The sequence below is a fragment of the Delphinapterus leucas genome, chromosome 8 (assembly GCF_059928025.1).
Source record: "Delphinapterus leucas isolate spDelLeu-1000000601 "Yukka" chromosome 8, BTC_Dleu_Yukka2, whole genome shotgun sequence".
Taxonomy (NCBI): domain Eukaryota; kingdom Metazoa; phylum Chordata; class Mammalia; order Artiodactyla; family Monodontidae; genus Delphinapterus; species Delphinapterus leucas.
Genome location: NC_143136.1, coordinates 4,995,413 through 5,016,056, shown reverse-complemented (window position 1 = coordinate 5,016,056; position 20,644 = coordinate 4,995,413). Strand labels below are relative to the sequence as shown.

At 49.2% G+C, this 20,644-nt stretch overlaps 1 protein-coding gene across 12 annotated transcripts in view; it reads left to right on the top strand.

Annotated features, from left to right (window-relative positions):
- AGAP1 (ArfGAP with GTPase domain, ankyrin repeat and PH domain 1) overlaps window positions 1-20,644 on the top strand; it is a 556,588-nt gene that overhangs the window by 413,845 nt on the left and 122,099 nt on the right. For 9 of the 12 annotated variants that reach the window (XR_016394007.1, XM_089916180.1, XM_089916182.1 and 6 more), the window contains one exon: window positions 18,657-18,818. The exons of the other annotated variants lie outside the window; for them this stretch is intronic. Coding sequence is in view for 8 of the 9 variants with exons in the window: in XM_089916180.1 (XP_089772306.1) it covers window positions 18,657-18,818 (162 nt within the window). In the remaining variant the exon portion in view is untranslated. The remainder of the gene's footprint in view (window positions 1-18,656; window positions 18,819-20,644) is intronic. 12 annotated transcript variants of the gene reach the window in all.

Sequence of the window (20,644 nt, the reverse complement as noted above, 5' to 3'; positions counted from 1 at the left end):
TCTCTTTCTTCACAATAGAACAGATCTGCTCAAACCCCCTGAGTATCCAAGGCTATATAGATTTGCCACTTGGAGCGTGCCTCCTGAATCCCATTCTTGTGCCCATCTTGCATATAAAGCTTATAAGTGCCGAGCTCTTTTCACGAATATCAACACCTTCTTTTCCCATTTTCCACTGACCCTCATGAAATAAGGGCAGAAACACGTTGAGCTGTCCAAGCTACCTAAACACCCTGGCAGAACCGAGCGAGCCCAGCCATGCTGCACCCCACCCCCTAGCCGCACCCCACGGCCTGCGGGATGTTCTGGGAACTCAGACAACTGTAGTTCTAAAAGTCAGACTCGGTTCCTCTGGAAAAGACAGAAGAGACGCCTTCACCTGTGAAAAAGTGTCCTGAGATCCAGGATTAGAAAACGAACTTGAATCTCATGGAAGAAAATACGTAACGCCTATTTTTTCCTTTTCTGAGCCAGAGCCAGGAAATGGGAGAAGACACTAAAAACAGCAACAAAACTGCTCCCAAGAGCCCTTCGCTCCTGGGATATGGAGGGTGAGGTGATGGCTAGTTAAAGCCGCTCAGGGTCGGGACGCATCTGCGCTGCAGTCTGAGCCTGCGGGAAACGGGGTGACCATGGGGTTATAGCCCCAGTGGACCTAGATGAACGTGGAGTAAGGCCTTTCCAGTCTCGTGCTCAGGGGACCCTAAAATCCCTCCCTCCTCGGATTCCCGGAGTTTCCTCCACCCTCGCAAGTGACAGAATCCCAGTGAAGAGCTGGAGAAGCCACCCGGTCCCAGCCTCTGCTGTGCTGTAGCACATCACCGGCTGTGTGGGCAGGGACGGTTGGCGAGAGTGTGTTCGAGAGAAAATTATGGATGGATGGAAACCGTCTGCAAGGGCGGAGGGGAGAAGAGGCAAAGACATGTATTCCTGAGGAATGGGGGTAGGGGCACCGTGGAGGCAGCAAGGAGGCCTCGTCCTGGTTGGGGAGGCTGGTGGGGCGTCACTGCTTCTAACCTCACCCCAGGGGATAAGAGGCAGCAGTGGGAAGAATGGGGATGAGCGGTCCTTGGATGGATAGCAGGCGGCAGATTCCACTCTTCGGCTGGGGCACCGCATCCTTCACCAACACTGGTGCCGGCCACAGGGGGGCTGGGCTTCTGCTTAAGGAAGAAGAGGAAAATGTCAGTTATTATGTTTGGGAACACAATCTTATCTCTCATTTTATTTTACAGCAATTTCCCCAAAGATCCACCCCAGTATCTGATTGAACTATATTGACAAAATTTTTAGCCACGATAAGGAAAATGCTTTGAACTCAACGCAGATCCAACTCAGGATCTCCAGACACTTTCTTTTTTATTGTATTTTATTGCGTTTTATTTCACTTTTGCCAGGACAAAGCCCAAATTCCAAGACGGTGCTAGAAGTTAAAAGGACAAAATTAGAGTAGTACAAATGAAGTCAGTTCTTTTTTAAAAAGAATGTTCTGGAGTGAAGGCTAAATTATTCATCGCTTTTTGTCAGAAATAATTTAATCTTAGTTTTCAAACACCGTCGTTAATTTTAGAGGTTACACTCCGATTTCTCATTTTTGTGGAAAAGACAAAATAAGAGTCACTCATTTGGCCACGATATTATTAAACCGTTGAAAAAGGGCCAGTATTATTGAACTGCTGGAAAAGGCTGTACTTTAAACACCACTTCAGAAATGAAATGATCTTTGGTCTGTGGCTTTGAATGGAGATGTCACTCATGGTATCTTCATCCGTGGGGTTATTGGTAGGGACAACTATCCCAAGTATACTATTCGACAGATTTTTCTGGCGAGTTAAGACGATTATCTGTCACATGACAAACTTCTCCAGCATTTACAAGTCCCAGGCGTGTTTTTTGTTTGTTTGTTGTTTTGGTTTTTTGAGATTGACATGAAATCATCATGAGATTCAATAGCAAAGAACACGAAAACGTAGGGTAGGTTTTTGTTTTGTTTTGTTTGCGGTACGCGGGCCTCGCACTGTTGTGGCCTCTCCCGTTGCGGAGCACAGGCTACGGACGCACAGGCTCGGCGGCCACGGCTCACGGGCATGTGGGATCTTCCCGGACCAGGGCACGAACCCACGTCCCCTGCATCGGCAGGCGGACTCTCAACCACTGCGCCACCAGGGAAGTCCTAGGGTAGGATTTTAGAGGGGCTTTTCGATTTTCAGGAAACCTTACTTGCCCAAAGCTTAATAACCATAATTATTAGATTTCCTTTGAACTTTGTTCTTTTTGTCATTTTCAGAAATGATGGCAGAGTGGGGTTAAGGTTGGGTGACCATATGTTACTAATTATGCTGGGAAACAGGCATAGCCTGGGATTGTACCAGGCAAAGCAGGGCGACTGTCACCCTAGTCAAGGTGGCTCATCTGAGTACCGTCGTGTGCAGCCTTTGTTCCTCATGGGTACTGTCCATGAGAGTTACTCATTTTCTTCCAGTACAGAGTCAGCAGTATCCTTGTAACCTAGGTGATGAGAATCTTGGGCTTCAGCTGCATGGCACCGTGCCAGCCTGCCACTCCCCGCATGGACTGGGCAGTTTTGGGACCATCAGAATGTAGAACTTGCCAAATGTAGGACGCTCTCACTCAGGCTCCTTCGAAAGAAGGAGAAATCTTAACTACAGGTTTGGTGTGGAAACAAAACAGCCCACTCCGATCTACTCAGTTGCCCTCTGGCTTGGGGAGCCTTTTATCATCCTACCTAATATGTATTTGTGACCTGGTCAGTATTTTAAATACAGTTGTTTTAATATGTAATCAGAAGTGAAAGGTCATTGGCCTCATCTTCTTAATACCACACGAGACTGATTCCAGAATTCAAAGTACAGACGACCTGAATGTCTCGAGTTCTTTATTCAAACGAATTCAGCCCCAGCCCTCAACTGCCACTAGTTGGAGACATGAGTGAGTTGAACATCTAGTGTTCAGGCAGAGGAAGTTAAGAGGTTAGCCCCAGCCTTGGAATCCGCACAAAATACGCAGCACAGTCATTAGTCATCAGCAGCACGTTAGCAAAATTCTAAAACAGCAGGAAAGAAAAATATTCTCTTTTCGGTGGCAGTTAAAGAAATCGTCTCACACTTTTCCAAAAAAAAATTTCATAGGACAAATCCTCGCATTTACCTATGGAGTTGTTGTCCCATACTTTTATGAAAAATGTTTATTCTGTTAGAAGGGTATATAGGTATGAAACAGGTGACCAAGGCAGCTCACGATGCAAATTTAGGTAAATGTACTCTGAGTGTCTCTTGCATCCACACATCCAGTATAGAATTACAATTGGATTTGTTTGGGTTTTGCAGTGTGAATTGGATCTGTTTTTTTAAACACATGGTATCTTCCGGCTATTTTCCCAGGACCTAAAACAGTGCTTCCCACAAAACGGGCGCTGGGTAGTTATTTGTGGGCTGGTGTCTGTGTGCACACGTGCAGACGCTCTCTGAATATGTAGTCAAAGTCATGCTCGTCCAAGTGGGGAGCTTTGTCACCTTTGGTCCCCAGTGGTTGCCAGTTGCCCTGCTCCAGCTCCAGGGCTTTCTGTGCAAGACCGCTGAGGGGGGATTACCAATGGAACCCAACCCTTCAAAGCTCCGCCGTGGGCTTAGTGGCTCAAGGTGGGAGGGAGTCCCGCGCAGGAGCCTCCAATCCACTGACTGGGGCGATTGTTAGGGCCCAGGTGTGACGGAAAGGAATAGAGTTTCTGAGACTTGTGGGGCCTCTCTTTCAAGCGGCCTAACGTTTGAGGTACCTGATACCATCTCTCACTGGCGTGCCACCCAGCATCAACAAAGGCTTGGGAACCGCAATCAAACCTCCTGTCCCACGGTTTAGGAGACAGTAGTGAGATGACATAGAACAAGAAGTTTTTCAAGTATCATTTTAAATGTTGAGAAGATATTATTTCTATGACTTTGCAAATTACCATTTGATTTCATCCAAAAGAAAAAAGCCATCTGTTGAGTTGAAACGTACCATAACGTTACATGTGATGATGCCCAAGGGAAATCTAGACCTTTTTTAAAAGAAGACACAATTTATCATCTTCATAGGGTAATCATTTATTCTACAAAGGGCGCAAAACTGTGAGGGTATATAATGCAGATTTTTCAGCTGGCATTTAAATAATATCTAAAACCTCTAGGTCACAGATATACAATGATAGATAAACGGATTTTTGTTCCTTCCAGCATTCAAAGACTTTCCTTAAATGTATGGGTTTTTTGTTTGTTTGTTTGTTGTGGATTTTTTCGTTTGTGTGTGTGAGCGTGCGCACGCGCATGCGCGCGCGCTGCAGTTTGTGTTTTAGCATTTCTTTTTTTTTGAAAGACTTTTTACTGAGCATCCATTTTTGGTGTTTGGTGCCTACCGGCTGATAAGCATACATAAAGAAGTTAAAACTCAGAGGGACACCACCAAATAAGGGAAGCGTCCCCAGAACCAAATCACAGCACTCAGAAGGCAATGAAAGGGGTGCAGTGTTGTGTGGGAGCTGGGAAGACGGGCCAGGAGGACTTCACGAGGAGCGTCGTCTGGCCCTGGGCTCCCACCCCGGCAGGAATCCGTGAGCTGTCTGCTGTCGGCACTGTGCTTCGTCCAGCTTTAATCTCGGGATGTCTAAGAGCGAACGTCCCAGGTCCTGTCTAATAGTTACCAGAACTTTCCCCCCTAAATTTATAATCTTCTTTTGGTATCAGTAATGTATGTTTTATTGTGTTGCAGTTCTGTGTTCAGATTCCTTAGTTTCAACTTATTGGATGATTATTATTTTTTCTTTTCTTTTAATTGAGGCATAGTTGATGTCCAGTATTAGGTAAGATTCAGGTATACAACATAGCGATTCACAATTTTTAACGGTTATATTTCGTTTATAATCATTACAAACCATTGGCAGTGTTCCCTGTGCTGTACAATCTACCCTTGTAGTTTATTTTATACATAGCAGTTTGTTCCTCTTAATCCCCGACCCCTGTCTTGCCCTCCCCCTTGCCTCTCCCCACTGGTAACCACTAGTTTGTTCTCTATATCTGTGAGTCTGTTTCTTTTACTATCTTCACTAGTTAGTTTTTTTAGACTCCACGTATAAGTGATACCAGTATTTGGTTTTCTGTCTGACTTACTTCACTAATATCCTCCAAGGCCATCCATGTTGTTGCAGATGGCAAATTTTCATTCTTTTTTATGGCTGAGTAGTATTCCATTGTGTGGGTATCTAGATGTATAGATAGAGGTAGATAGATATCTCACACCTTCTTTATCCATTCATCTGTCGACGGACACTTAGGCTGCTTCCATACCTTGGCAATTGTAAATAATGCTGCTCTAAACATTGGGATGCATGTATCTTTTTGAATTAGTGGTTTTTGTTTGTTTATTTTTTTAAATAAATTCTACCCAGGATTAGAATTGCTGGCTCCTATGGTAGTTCTATTTTTAGTTTCTTGAGAAACCTCCCCAGTGGCTGCACCAATTTACATGCCCACCAACAGTGCAGAAGGGTTCCCTTTTCTCCACACCCTCACCAGCAGTTGTTATTTGTGGATGACTATGGTTTTAAAAAACTGGATTGCCCTTTGTGGCCATGTTTACATGGTCTTCAGGATTAAAGGAGGCTAAGAGCATGTCAGTGACCCTCCACGCCCACCTAGACTACCCGTCCACTCAGCATCTATCATCATCCCTCTAATGCGTGAGTCTGTGTCTAGTGTGTGTTTATTGATAATATCCCCTCACCAGGACATCAGCTCTCTAGGACAGGAGATTTGTTTTATTTACTTCCGTTGTTACGGCTCTAGAAGAGAGCCTGACGGGGTGAGTGGGTCTGTTTGTCCACCCATTTGTCTGGCAGTTGGTCAGTACCGCACTGAGCACAGGGTCCAAGCCCTGTGTGGTGGTGTGTCCTCTTGGATTGGTGTGGGACATGAGAGGAGGAGAAGAGTCAGGATGGACCGGGGCTGTTGGCCTGCACACCTGGAGGGTGGAGTTGGTGTTGGCCAGGATGGAGAAGGAGAGGTCGGGCTGCGGCAGGCCGAGGGCAGGTGTTCAGGAGTGCTGTCCTGCCCATTTTACATGTGGAGATACTGAGGCCAAAAGAGATGAACTACCCAGTCACAAAGCCAGGTGGGATTCTGAACTGCTCTTCTGATTCCACAGCTGTGCTAGTTCCTTCTGTGGAACTCATCCTGTGGTTCTCTTCCTGCCCCCCATCTGCATCCCTCTTGGGCCCCTTGATGTTGTCCATTTTGAGGACCATGGACTTCCTCATCAGGAAATGGTCAGGGTAGGAGCTGAAATGTGCGTCAGCTCCTGGGCTTCAGGGACGCGATCGTTTGGATGCCTTCGCACGCTGCCGTGCGGGGAGCACAAAGCTTCTGGGAGCAGCTTAGCGTCAGGCATCCCGAGCCCCACAAATACTCATTTTCTTGGGCCCATCCCTTGAAAACTGCCCTCATGCAATAATTCCAAATATGGAAAATATATGAAAAGTATTGATTTATGGTCAGAATTTTTCAATCCATCTAAGCATTAGGGAAATAGTTAAGCACACTCAAGCACACTCTACTCTTTAGATTTATTTACCTTTTCGACATTTGACCCTGGAGCAATGGGATGGTGTATCACAACCAAATGACCTCCTGTTTCAGTCTGGGCTTCTGTATATCAGGCTTTCTTAAAGCTGAGGACACCATCGTTCTACTTTTTCAAACCACGTGATATCAGTAGATTAAGAGCAGGGATGGGTCATGAAGAAACAGCCTTGCTTGTTTTGATGCATTCCTGTACCTTGAGAAGAAGGAGCCAAGTGAACATATTCAGGACCCTGGACAGAGCCCGCTGGGGACTTGCAGAACTGAAGCTGGCCTTTCCTGCCTCAGACAGGACCATTTTGTGTGCAGGAGTTGGGAATTTGATTCCAAGTGACTTTTAATAGAAACAGCTAAGTTTCTAAAGATGGGAAATTTACGTTATCAAAGAGGGATCATGCATTTAATTAACTTCTCTATCTAATTGAGTTTTCTTCTAGACATCTCAGCCGTTCCCCAACCTGCTCAGCCAGTGGAGCCTCCCACGTGAAAGAGAATCTCTTTGTCATTTAGCAGCCGTAAGCGCCCCACTTGAGAAATGGTTATGGCTGATTATGTAAAACGAGATGCAGGAATCTCTTGAAGTGATTTCATTTCCACCGAACGGTACAGCTCAGAGTGCCTTTACACTTTTTCGGAGTACACTGGATTAATTTAAACTTTGTGCGCTTGATTCAGCTAAAAATAAGCTAGAGAACAATTTAATTTTTGACCCTGAAATATAAAATCCTGACTTGCATTCCCCAGATCGGGTGATGGTGTGAGTACAGGCTGACCATCCAGCATGAGGCTCAAGGATACACTTACAGAGCCTGCTGTAGTGGGCAAGAAGGGACAGGTGACAAGGTGATTCTGGATGCAAGGAAACGGCATGCACCAGGAGGCCAGAGGGGAGGCGGATATAGCTCAGGGAAGGGGGGAGGATGTGAGGAAACTTGAGAGGAGTGAGGCTGCTCCGCCCTTGGACATGTGCTCGCTGCACAGGACAAGCGGGAGGCCGGGACGGCTCCCTCAGAGAAGGACAGAACACCCCAGGGTCCACCTTTTATCTGAGACCCGGAACCAGGTCCTGGTGGCTGTCTGGAGGCCCAGGGAGCCACATCCAGTCCCCACACTCAACTTTGTGACCTAAGTCTTGTGAACGGCCTTAGCTTAAGTTTCTGAGTGTCGTCCGACCCCCACACCCGGACCCCCTGATCTGACACCGAACCTGCATTTGCTGGTCCCTCCCATTACCTTCTTTTGTCTTCCCTGTTTGGTTGCGTTGTAGCATTTAACACAATGGACCCCCTCCCTTTTCTTTTGTTTTAAAATAGCTTTAGTGAGCTAAAACTCACAGCACATAAACTTCATCCATTTAAAGTCTACAATTCAGTACTTTTATATTTTTATATTATATATATACTTTTATATATATACTTTTATATACAGTATATTCACAGAAATGTGCAACCTTCGCCACAGTCAATCGTAGAACATTTTTCATTGCCTCAAAATGAAACCCCGTACCCTAATTAGCGATCAGAGTTTGTGGGTTATTTTTTTTTTTTTTTTTTTAAGGCTGTCATAGAAACATGTTTCAGTAAGTAAGGGCTTCATGTAAATGAAGACCAATTCCAACGTATTCAGCTTCGTTTACAGAGACCTCTGGGTGTAAGTGAACACAGCCCGGGTAGGAAATACTTCTCCCTATGTTTCCTCTCCATTCTAGCCCCTCCTATTGTATTCCTTTCCTCCCACTTTTGTAACTCAGTCTAACACTGTGTTGTCTCTCCCTTTTCCCCAACACCTGTCATCTTCCTGGGCCCCCCGCGGTGTCCCCGCTGCCCCTTCTTCTGACACCGTGTACCTCTGTGTGAGCGCCGCTAGCTGCAAAGGGAACCGGACAATATGCCGGGCTGTGAAACATCTTCAGAGATTGGGATTCAAGTAAACGTCCTCCTGTTGAAAGCTCCCGTCAAAAGGACTGTGAGAAGGGGTGAGGTTTTGAACTTCACTTCACACTCACCTTTTAACAGCAGCCGGGATGTTGTGATTTCCTTGGATGGCAGAGGTGGCCTGTTCTTTATTTACCAGCCCACACATCTCTCTGAGCTTCAGAAAGAACAGAGCCCTTAGTGAAGATCCAAATTAGCTTTAGATTGTCGGCTTTGTCTTGAAGGGAATAGGTTTTAATTAACTAGCTCCTACAGTGACTCCATCTTGAGTTTTTGGAAGGTTTTAACCCTCAGCTGATTCCCTCCACCCCAACCCGGCACCGACAAATAGCCCTGTCTTTGATCATCTTGAATTCTTGGAATACCAAAAAACAAAGATTTTTAGTAATATATTGTTCCTGATCCTGCCAGATGAGTAAGTTAGGGACTATGTGAAAGTGAGAGAGAGGAGAGCTAATATGCATTCACGGTCGGTCCTTTTCCTTTTTTCCTTTTTTTTTTTTAAATAGAGATCCAGGCTTCTTGTGAACATGCATTTTAAAGCAATTCCTATCTTTCATCAGCACACAGGAAATAACAGTCAGCCTGCCCTCAGAACCCCTGGCAGCACCCCCAGATAGCGTGGCGGGCTCCCTGCAGCACATTCTTGGTGTCCACTCTCCAAATCAAGCCCAGTACGGAAGAGTGGAGGGAGACATCCCTCCAGAGGGTCCACAGGTCCCTGAAATGAACTCCAGAGTGGGGATCGGGGAAGGGCGTTGGACGTGCAATGGCGGTAGGAACGCCAGTAGTTGTTGCGGTCACGACAGTCGCAGGGATGCCCCGCTCCTTCCCAGCGAGGTGCAGGAGGACACCTCCCCCGGCATACATGTTTGGAGACCCTTGGGAGAAGCAGGGCCATGGGTATCACAGGCGTGGAGCCCGGTCTATTTGAATATCAGCCGGGATAGCAGAAAACCCATCCGCACACCTGGCACTGACGGCCATCACCGAGGCATGCTCTCTGCAGCAGTTCATCAAAGGTGGCCCCGCTAATGATCGGCTGGGCAGATAATCGGACGAGAGTTAATTGTAAGGTTTGATATGGCATCTTGTCAGCAGAGATAAGTTGTCACGTTTTCCACTTGAGCTGAAACTAAATGATTGTAAAATAAGTTATGAGTGTCCTTGGGCCTGTCTGCCGGAATGACGGCTAAGAATACATTCCTGGCCCATCAGTCGCAAGCAGCCTGCTTGATATTTATGCGAACGGAATGTTATTTTATTCCCCCTCTAGTCATGCTTGTCAGCTCTCCGAGTGAAAAGTGAAACTGCTTCTTTGACTCATACGTCACGTACTGAAGCTCGGAGAGACTGCAGATTGTCATCATTATTGCTCGTATTATATATTTTTGGGGGTGTGCGTTGAACATTGATGCCCGATTGGGAAGAACTAATGGCCGGCATTGAGCGCTCGGGACGGCGCTGGACCGGCCTATCCCGGCTCGGCGCCTCGTCTCGGGGGCTCCGGTCCCTCCATCAAAGCCGGTTTAGAGGTGGGGTAATGAGGCGCTTGCCTTTTTTAATTTGGCGTGGCTTTCTTCTTTCGGCTTCCCCGCCCCCCCCCCCCCCCCCCCGCTCTGCTCTCTGCGTGCGCCCTCCCGTATTTGAGGCTGTCGACGCCCAGTACTTGATACAGAATAAGATGCGTTATTTGTACTGCCTTCTGTGGGCTCGTTTTCAGTGTCTGGGGCTGCGCTTTCGGGGCCTCTTCAGTTTGAAGGATCCCTTGTCAGGCAAGCGGAGTCTGTTGGAAATGGAAAAGCACAGCACAGACGCCTGGTGCGTTTTGATTGCTCGTATTTTAAACCAGGGAAATTTTTTTTTTTTTTTTTTTTTGCGGTACACGGGCCTCTCACCGTTGTGGCCTCTCCCGTTGCGGAGCACAGGCTCCGGATGCGCAGGTTCAGCGGCCACGGCTCACGGGCCCAGCCGCTCCTCGGCACGTGGGATCTTCCCGGACCGGGGCACGAACCTGCGTCCCCTGCATCGGCAGGCAGACTCTCAACCACTGCGCCACCAGGGAAGCCCTAAACCAGGGGAATTTTAAATGACTCCTTTTGGAAGGGAGTTCTCCAAATCTAGAAGCCGGGCATTCATATACCGGCACTGGGACTCGGGACCCAGTTAGCTAGAAACCAGAGCTTCCTCGACGTGACCCCCATCCTCGAGAATGGTCAGGGCTGCCAGGGCCCCTCTCTCCTCCAGGCCTCCCTGACCACGCGTGGCCCTGCCCCTCCCTGGCCTCTGTCATGACTCACACTCCGACCTCCTCCTCTGGGCCCTGGTGCAGGTCCCCTCGCATAGTGGGCGCTCCTGGTTCGTGGGCAGCTGCCTTTCCTCGCCCAGCTGACCAGCCCTGAACTGTGCCTGCTCCCACTGTCCCCACCCCAGAGCATCTGGTTTTTCCAGGGACTTCTCTGCCCACCCCCTTAGCCCGGCCACCTGGACGCCTGACCTCATAGTGGCTACTTTCCCTCCTCCAGCGAAAACGTTAGGAGCACGTGTCCAGGGCCCGGACCGCAGTGGTGGAGTACTGACATAGGCAGGGAGGCGCTCAGGGCTCCAGCCTCACCTGCAGGAGGGCCTGGAAAGTCTCTGCATCAGGGCAGTGATGGTTTTCTTGGCGGTACCTTGATCCTGTGAGCAGCAAACCAGGCCATGGATGGGAAATGCTTCTTGGTCTCCAGGGGACTGGTGCATATCCCTTACTTCATTCATGCTCCTCCTTGCCCGCGGAAGAACTTCTGGGGCTTACCAGGGCTGGTCCTGCTTCCTGGTTTCATTATTATCATTATTGCTCTTATTACGAGATGGCAACCCGTGTCATCCTGAAAGCTCACCTCCCTCCTCCGTCCCTTCCTCCAGGGGCCAGGGCAGGACTCACGTTCTTCTGTTCCCCCTCCCCTTCTCCCTCCCCCCGCGCCGCTCCTGGGCCTTCCCCTGACCTTGGCTCTCTGTCACTCACTCTGAGTCCTAGTGGCCCGAGCAGCCGTCCCAGGGTCATATTCCTATTTCTCAAAGGAGGCCATGGGGCCGGCTTGCCTGTGCTCACCTTGGTGACAGTGGACATGAGGATGGTTCCTCACCTTACTTCTCTCTGCGTGTAGGTGGCACTTCTGTGGACATATGTTTAGATCCATGCAGTTGGTGTGCTCGCCGTAGATCTGATTCCCCTTTTCGTCCTCTGATCAGATAGGCATCCTCTCAGTCATTGGAATCAACTCGGGGACAGCGATTTTCACCCTCTAGTCTCTGACGTGACCCAGGTGCCTAGGCAGAGCTGGCCCCCAGAGCACAGAGGACCCACGAGGTGGGCGTGGTCGATGGAGGGGTCTATTAAGGGAGATACTTTGGCAACGTAAATAGACTTTATCCACCGTCTTAGTTGCTCACCTAAAAATAGGTTCCAGACTGCTGGAAACTTACCCAGCTGACTGCGGTTTGACACAGAAGCATGCTTGTGGTTACTTCTTTTTTTTATAAATTTATTTATTTTTTATTTATTTTTACTTCTGGCTGTATTGGATCTTCGTTGCTGCTCCTGGGCTTTCTCTAGTTGCGGCGAGTGGGAGCTACTCATTGCAGTGGCTTCTCTTGCTGCGGAGCACAGGCGCTAGGCACACGGGCTTCAGTAGCTGTGGATCGCGGGCTCTAGACTGCAGGCTCAGTAGTTGTGGCGCACGGGCTTAGTTGCTCCGCGGCATGTGGGATCTTCCCAGACCAGGGCTTGAACCCGTGTCCCCTGCATTGGCAGGCGGATTCTTAACCACTGCACCGCCAGGGAAGCCCGCTTGTGGTTACTTTTAAAACTAAGTTGCAAACGTGATTCTCTGTTACACACCCAAAGCAGTGCCATCCACCTGTGTTAAAGCTTCTGCAAGAGAGAATCAACTCTTTACAAAACTCAGTTCCACAGACATGCCTGGAACCCCCATCATTCATCCCCAGGGCGTTTCAGGCTCTGTCTTGGTGAAGAGGTTTGAAGGACGTTCCTGCCTTCAGAAGGTGTCCAGTTAACGAAGAGACAAAGGCACGGCTGACGGGATGTGCCGTGTGGTGAGGGCCGCCTCACCAGGGAGGCAGGGAGGGCTGGACAGGAGGTGACCGAGGGCGAGGGCCAGAATGGGGGCCTCTCCCAGCCATCATCCTTTGGACCCCAGGACCCACAGCTTCCTAGCTTTCCTCCCACCCGACTAGTGTAAGGCCTCGCCGCGGCTTCCCAGCCAGGGAGGGAGCCAGGAACCACGTGGGGCGCTGCTGAGACGGGCGCCATCCCGCTGGGACCTGCCCATGGACGAGGCTGTGGGTACCAGGGCCTCAGCAGGGGCGTGTCGGGCTGGTGGATCAGACGCGGGCAGGCGACACCTGGCACAGGCAGCCAGGAGGAGGACGGCTCTGAGGGGCTTTGCTTTAAGGAGGAGCAGAAACCAGGTGGTGGCTGGGTGAGGGCCTGGAGTCACGGGAGGGTTTCGTTAGGAAAGGAGATGATACAGCGATGCAGCACGTTTAATGCAGGCAGGAGAGGGTGCGAACTGCCGGGTGGAAGCCAGTTCACGGGGCGGGGGGACGGGCGGCCTTGGCAGCAGGGCGGGGCGAGGAGGCTCTGAGTCCCTGGGGACCCGAGACGGGAAGGGGGGTGCCCTCTTCTGGTTGCTGCTTTTATTGTTTCTTTTTTTTGTCTGCAGTGATATGAAAATGGGGGTCCTTGAGGGGGGTGGGATGCAGGGCAGGGTGTCTGAGGGGAGTGGAGAAGGGGTGATAGAGCCTCTTGGAGGGGGAGGGATGGATTTACTTCCAGAATGCGGTGGATTGAAGCACAGGCCAGAGGTTGGGCCCCTGTCCCACCCCAGCACCATAAAGGGGCCACACAGTAGAGGAAGCAGTTGGCATGGTGCTGTTCTCTTCCATCCCGGGCCTGAGTCCTGGTGCGGCACAGGTAGGGGTGGAAATCATCAATCATGCTGGGGGCTGTGGTCAGGAGAGGTGGAGGCTGAAATCTGCAGGAGCAGTGCCTGTGATGTCGTCCCGCGGGGTAGGGAGAGAAATGCAACGTGAGCCGGATGTTAGTCTGTGAAGACCGATGGGGCCGGTAGATGGGACCTGAGGCCCCGGTGTAGGTGAGCTGGGCAGACTGGGCATGGGGGGCGGGGGGGGCGGGGAATAGAACCCAGAGGGGCCGGTTCCTGCAGCAGGCGGGCCCGGGTCCGGACCAGGAGAGCAGCGGGTGCGGCGGCAGGGGGGAGGAAAGAGCTTCACGAGGTCACCTGGGAGGGGCCCGGAGGCCAGGATGCTGGAGGGAGTGCCCAGGAGGCGTCGGACGTGATCACAGGTCAGGGTGGGTGAGCTGCTCCTGAAACGGGCAGTGAAGGGGTGGGACCTGGGGTCTTGGGGAGCGAGCGCGATCCCAGGGCACAGGCTTCAGAGGGGCCAGGACTTGGGGGGAGAAAGAGTGGTCTGCAAGCAGCAGCGCGGGGCTGGGAGAACGCCCCGCCCACCTGCGTGCTTTGTGGTGCAGGGGGAGACGTGTCCCGGGGGAGAGCCAGGGTAGCTCCAGGGAAAGGGAGCCTTCGGGAGGGTCTCTGGTGTGAGGAACATTGCCCCCAGCCCTCACAGAACAGGATTCTGGAGGAGGAGTCTGAGAGGTTGAAGAAGAATAGAAGAGCCCTTCCGATCCACGGGTTTCTCACTACTGACGTTTCGGGCAGGACGGTTTTCTGCGGCAGGGCTGTCCTATGTGTTGTAGGGTGTTTTTCAGCATCTCAGGCTTGTGCCCACTCGATGCCTCTGGCACCCCGACCCTGCTCGGTCTGATAACCAAGAATGTCTCCAGACGTTTCCAGATGTCGCTGGGTGAGGGTTCCCAGTGGTGAGCCAGCGGGTTACTGGAAACATGGAGCCACGTGGGGATGGAGCCACTGGTGTTGAGGATGGGCTCCCAGAAGGGAGGGCTGTAAAGGATGCACATGAGCTTGGCTCTGATGGTCCCTTAGGGGAAGGTGGGTATCATCACTTGCAAGTAGCCCCTTCTCGAGACTGGCACTTAGCTACTTTCTTCAAGCCAGCCAGGAGTCTCCCCCTCAACTTCACGTATTGTAAGATCCTCAGAATCCTTGGAAATGAGATTGCCGTGTCCCTGTCAGTTACTTTGCGGAAAGTTTCCTGCAGTCGGAAGGGGTGAGGGGAGATGCCTAGAAACAGGCGCCTGTCATCCTCGTTTCCAAAATGCTGAATTCTGAGCCCTAAACCAGTGAGTTTAAAATCCAGCCCGGGTCGGATTCTGAATTAGATTGGTAATACTCTGCTTTGTGTGCGTATAGAAAAGGAAACGGTGATTTAATTGAACAGAGATAGTTCATTAAGGAGGAGAAGCGTTAAATGGATTTCCCTTTCTTGTTTTTACATTGGCAGACATATCTGTAAGTTGGGTACCCGTCTAGCTTTCAACAGCGTGTTTGACAAGGCTGTACCATAGTTTCTTTATAGGCAAGTTCACAGGTGTCTGAGCTGGATGCACAGACAGTATGATGTCCCCAGGTCCTACTCAGTGATCACTCAACAGAGCTTCTGGTTGTGGATTGGTGAGTGAAGATTCAAGGCTCTGTCTTGACCTCACCTTGTTGAATATCTTTTCCATCGATTTGGATGAATACACAAAGTTGTGTGCTCAGAACAGCCAACAAGACCTAAGACAATTGTGAAGAATAACGAAGTGTGGGGACTTGCCCTGCCTTATGAGGTACCGAGGTGACTAAAGTGCCATAGCGTTCAGGACCATGTGCTAATAGAACACAGATAGGTGAAAAGATTACTGGAGAAGAATAGAGAACCCAGAAATAGAGCCACCTCACGTATATGGAAGCCTGTTACATGACCGTATAGCTTATGTATATATTCTGAGCATCTTAAAAAGAGATATTGGTACCCACCTTAAAGAACTGCTGGATGATGGAAGGGACCCAGGTGTCCCTATTATAATGCTGCATCCACCGCGTGCCCAGCATCGGGCGGCTCAGTACGGGGGTGAGCACCTTTAGCTGCCCTGGGAAACAACCATGCCAGCTACATCCCGATAACGGACAGACGGCCAAGGGCAGGAAGCACCAGCTTTAGGATCAGTAGGGGTTCAGAGATGAGAAATGTTAGCTTGGGAGAGATTGTGACATAAGGATTAAGAGGCGTAGTTGGGAATGAACATTGTGCATTGAATTGAGGGGACACCTGAGGGACAGAGTGAAATAATGAAACGCCAGCCGTGCTGCGGCAGAGGGCAGCTGTCTCTGCCTGCGCCCCTCATCTGCCTCCGCGATTGGAGGGTCATTGGGACCATTGTTTCCCCATGGCCTGTCACCACACCCAGCACAGGATGGGTTCTTAACACTTCAGAGTCAGAGAGGATGCAGTCAGAGGGTGAAGACTTTTGAAACCTGGGCAGCAAATACTTGAAATGTACAAAAATATTCATTGTAAGGTTTGAGCATTGACTAACATGTGAAAGGGTTGCTTTACGATCAGCCAGTGGTCTTGGGGTCCCTGGACCCTCTTAGCAACATCAGGCAGCTTCTAAACCCTCTGAAATTGCGCACAAGTATTAACTAGACTGGCCTTTTTTTTTTTCTTTTTCTGGGATGCCTACAGCTTTCATCTGATATTCAGTAGGATCTAGTATTTTTTTAAAAAATGTATGTAAGAATTGCCACTTTTAGAAGATTCGTATTGCGGAAGACTGGGACAACTTAAAAGGTGGCAAGCCAGCAGGAGAGAGCCCTCCTGCAGTTAGCTGTACCGTCCAGGCCTGGGGGGTAAGGATCGGACCCAGGGTGAGTGTGGCTTCAGTGGAGAGCAGGTGGGAAGTTGGAAAGAGAATGCAGAAGAAACGGCCACTTTGTGGATAAAGATGCAGCCTGGAGCCCCAGACTCCTTGAGGCAGGTTCTCCTGCAGGAGCCGTGGGTTGACTTTTCACACCCCTCCCAGGACAGGCTCCCAGAGGCCTTTGCGCCACAGGTGACGGGGATATGGAAAGAAGGTTGACCCTTCCGACCGTGCAGAGATGGGACGGGATCGCTGGTCTTAGGATATCAGGAATTTGCATCCTAGGGCACTCCTGGAACCATATTTGTAGCTAAAAAGATACTGTGTCCTTTGACAGTTCTCAGTACATGATGAAATGTCCTAGAACATCAGAAAATGAAAGGATTTTAAATTCATTTTGATTTCGAGTATCTTTATATTTGAAATCATGTCATCCTTCTGTTCAAAATCCTGCCAGGCTCCCCATTTCCCCCAGAGTAAAAGCCAGGGCTCTAGACAGTGGCCAAGCCCCTTCCTCTCTCCAGTGCCATTTGCTGTGAGTCTCCCATCCTCACTGGCCCCGGCCACTGGCACCCCCCTCTGCTTCTGGAACACACCAGGCGCGCACACCTGGTCTTCGGGCCAGGTTCTGGCAACTTCCTCCTCCCCGAGGTGCACATTCACCTTCTCACGCCTTTACCATCTTCAACTATTGCCTCACGCGTCACCTTCTCAGTGAGACCCACCCTGTCATTTAAAATGGCAACTCCCCCTCACCGCGCTGCTGCCTCCCCAGTGTCCACCCTTCACGCCCTCCTTTTCCCTCTCCAGCTCTCACCACCTCGTAATGAGCTGTGGGTTGTGGCCCCACTACTGTGTCAGTGCCACTCAGACGGGAACCTTCTTTATCTGTCTTTCTCAGTGATGGATCCCAAACATCCGGAAAAGTGGTGGCCCACAGTAGGCTCTCAAAAAATATTTGTTGAGTGAATGAAATATATCGCACAGAACGTTCTGTCTTTTGAGTTACAAAGATGCTGAATCATGAAATACAGAATTCTTAGAACTTTGGAGGTGTTTAGATGGTGCTCCCCCATCACTTTCTCTGGGTACTTTTCCGTTCTGTTGAATTCCATGTTCATTTCAGGTGTTTTCATGGCATTCTGTTCCTCTCTCTGATAAAGTAAAAACAGACATAATAAATTGAGAGTTTCACTTCCAGTGAATGATCACATTTGTGCACTGGTTTTAAAATTTTGTAAGTAGCTTCTGTGAATCAAAAATTGGCAGGTCTACTATGGACTTCCAGCCCTATTGCTGGACATCAGTGAGAGAGGGGAGTGGCATGCCGATTTTCACTACTAATAAACTAACGTACAGCCATACGTGATGTTGGGGGTAGAGGGCAGAGAATCAGGAATGCCTTTATCTTGTGTGTACACACACGGAATCAACCCCATTTAAGATGACACTTTCATGTGTATTCCTAAGAGTCTTTACTTCATTCCTACTATATCACAGTAATTACGGGAAGAGAAAAATAAGGAAAAAGCTTCCCACCTCCCGCTTTCCTTTTCCAGAACTCCAATTATGCAAAATAGAGAACTTTATAAGTAAGACAGAGAAAGAAGTATCATAGGATACTGCTTATATGTGGAATCAAAAAAAATGGTACGAATGAGCTTATTTACAAAACAGAAATAGGGTCACAGATGTAGAAAACAAACTGTGGTTATCGGGGGGAAGGAAGGAGGGATAAATTGGGAGATTGGGATTGACATATACACACTACTATATATAAAATAGATAACTAATAAGGACCTACTGTGTAGCACAGGGACCTCTACTCAGTACTCTGTAATGACCTGTATGGGAAAAGAATCTGAAAAAGAGCAGATATATGTGTATGTATAACCGATTCACTTTGCTGTACAGCAGAAACTAACAACATTTTAAATCAACTAGACTCCAATAAAAATTTAAAAAAAAAAAAGTTGGAGAAGCAAAGGCCTAAAAAATAAAAGAGAGAGAGAGAGAGAACTTTAAATTCTCCAGAGCATAAGGATGATGCCAAGAGGAGAGCCTGCTTTTGAATTGCAGGGGCGCTGTGACCTTTAACACGGGATGCTCTGGGCCTCCGGTCCAGGTGTTATTTGCGGAGCGTGATGTGGCACTGGAGGAACGTTGCTGTAGTACTTTTGCGAAGTCTACTTTTTAAGTGTTGACCTTTGCGTTCTTTTGCCTTTTCCGGTCCGGTGGCAGACACGGGGCTCGGTGACTCCGTGTGCTCCAGCCCAAGCATCTCCAGCACCGCCAGCCCCAAGCTCGACCCGCCCCCCTCCCCTCACGCCAACAGAAAGAAGCATCGGAGGAAGAAAAGCACCAGCAACTTCAAAGCCGATGGCCTCTCAGGCACTGCTGACGGTAAGGCCTCCCGGGACCTCGGGGCCAGAGTCCGCGTTCCTGAAAATTAATTTTTATTTTTTTCTCATTTGTGGAATCATTTATCCTCAGAACCACAAATGCACAGTAACGCAGGTCAGTGCGTGTGCTTTTTGTTAACAAGGTGGTGCTAGGGGACCCTCTCTTCACTCACTGATTCTCGAGACTGTCCAACCACAGCAGCTGTCTTACCTCCTGGCAGTTGTGGCCTGGTCGGTGGTGCCGCTGGTGTCCCCTTCGTAACACCTTGTCAAGTTGTTTGGTCTTCCCCGACCCCGGCAACCTGGGGTCGAGGTGTCTGCTCCAGCCGAGCTGTGCTGTCTTCCTCCAAAAAAGATCGGCGCCTCCTAATTTAGGAATCTTCCCTGACACCGGTAGACTTAACTCTAGTACGACAGCCACTCCGATGCTGACTTTCAGTGACGTGTGATGATAAACGCCCCTTCCGTTAGCGTCCGTCGCTCTTTTTGTTTTGTGAGCTGCATTAGTATTCCCGCTGACACAGTTTGTCTTGCTTCTCCTTTGACTTGTTGAAGTCGGGTTTTATTCTCAGCGATGGCCCGATGTGATCTTTCAGAAGCGGCCCCTTCTGATGGACTTGTGTTCTTTTATTCCATGGATGCAAGTGGAGATACACACGCATGCACACGTACACACACATTATGGGAGGTGAAATTAATGTAGTTTCAATAAACAAGTTAAACAGATACTTCAGAGGAAAATTAAAATTCCCAAACATGGTTGTATAACATGAATAATTATTGGTGAGACCAATAGTAGTAAAAGAATCTGGTTTCAACAGGGATTCCACATACGCTGGAAATACCCTCATAACCGATATCCTTTTTCTCTATTTCTGCCACACTTTTTCTGAACACTCTTTTGTTCAAACTGTAAGTTTCAGTGTTAAAGAAAGTGCCTGTTCCCGTTCCCTCCTAATATCCAAAGATGAGCCTGTAGACCCACAACGTATATGTTAGCAGGGAAGGAGCAGAGTTTACAGTACATGCTCTGTGTCATTTACCGTAATCCTGTGAGTTGGTTGGTGGCTTTTTCATTTATAATGAGGAGACTGGGGTTCAGAGTGTCAGGGAGCTCGCTGGGGCTCCCACGGTGGCAGGGAGGAGTCTGAAAGCCCTTCTTCACCACATTTCTTACCATTTTGCTTCCCATAGCTTCCTGCTAACAAGTTTAGCCAATAAAAACCAATTCTCTCCTGTTATGATAAATGAGGATGATTCTATTATATCAGCAGTGGTGGAAAATAATGATTATGGATCAAAGCACCCACCCAGACACCACTGACCTTCCCCTTTGGAAAAGAAATCGGCCACAGATGCTGAGCATTGATGAGACACCTTCCAACAACTTCAGCAAAAAGCCCCCAGCCATGCACAGATGGCCACACCCCACCAACAAAAGGACTGAGGTAAAGCCAGGAAGATGCATGGCCTCTCAGCAGGGTGGGGAACCTGTGCCCCACATACCCAGGGGAAGAGTAAGATTTGCTCTATGGAAAGGCCTCATGCCCATTTCACGGATAAATATCGTACCGTGTCTGTCATGTGTTTCCAACCAATGCCTTTTTCCAGAAGTGTCTGCCACTTGGTAGAAACTGGTGATCAAGTCCACCATTCGCTACATTACACACATTTTACCCATTCTAGTCATCCCACCCACCTGCTGACATAGTGAAAGCTGTGTGAACGAGATACAGACTGAAAGTAAATTAGTAGTGGTTGCGTGTTTAATCGGGCTGCGGGTTCAAGTCAGCATCCCGGTCATCCAGTGAGTTTGCAGAAAACTTG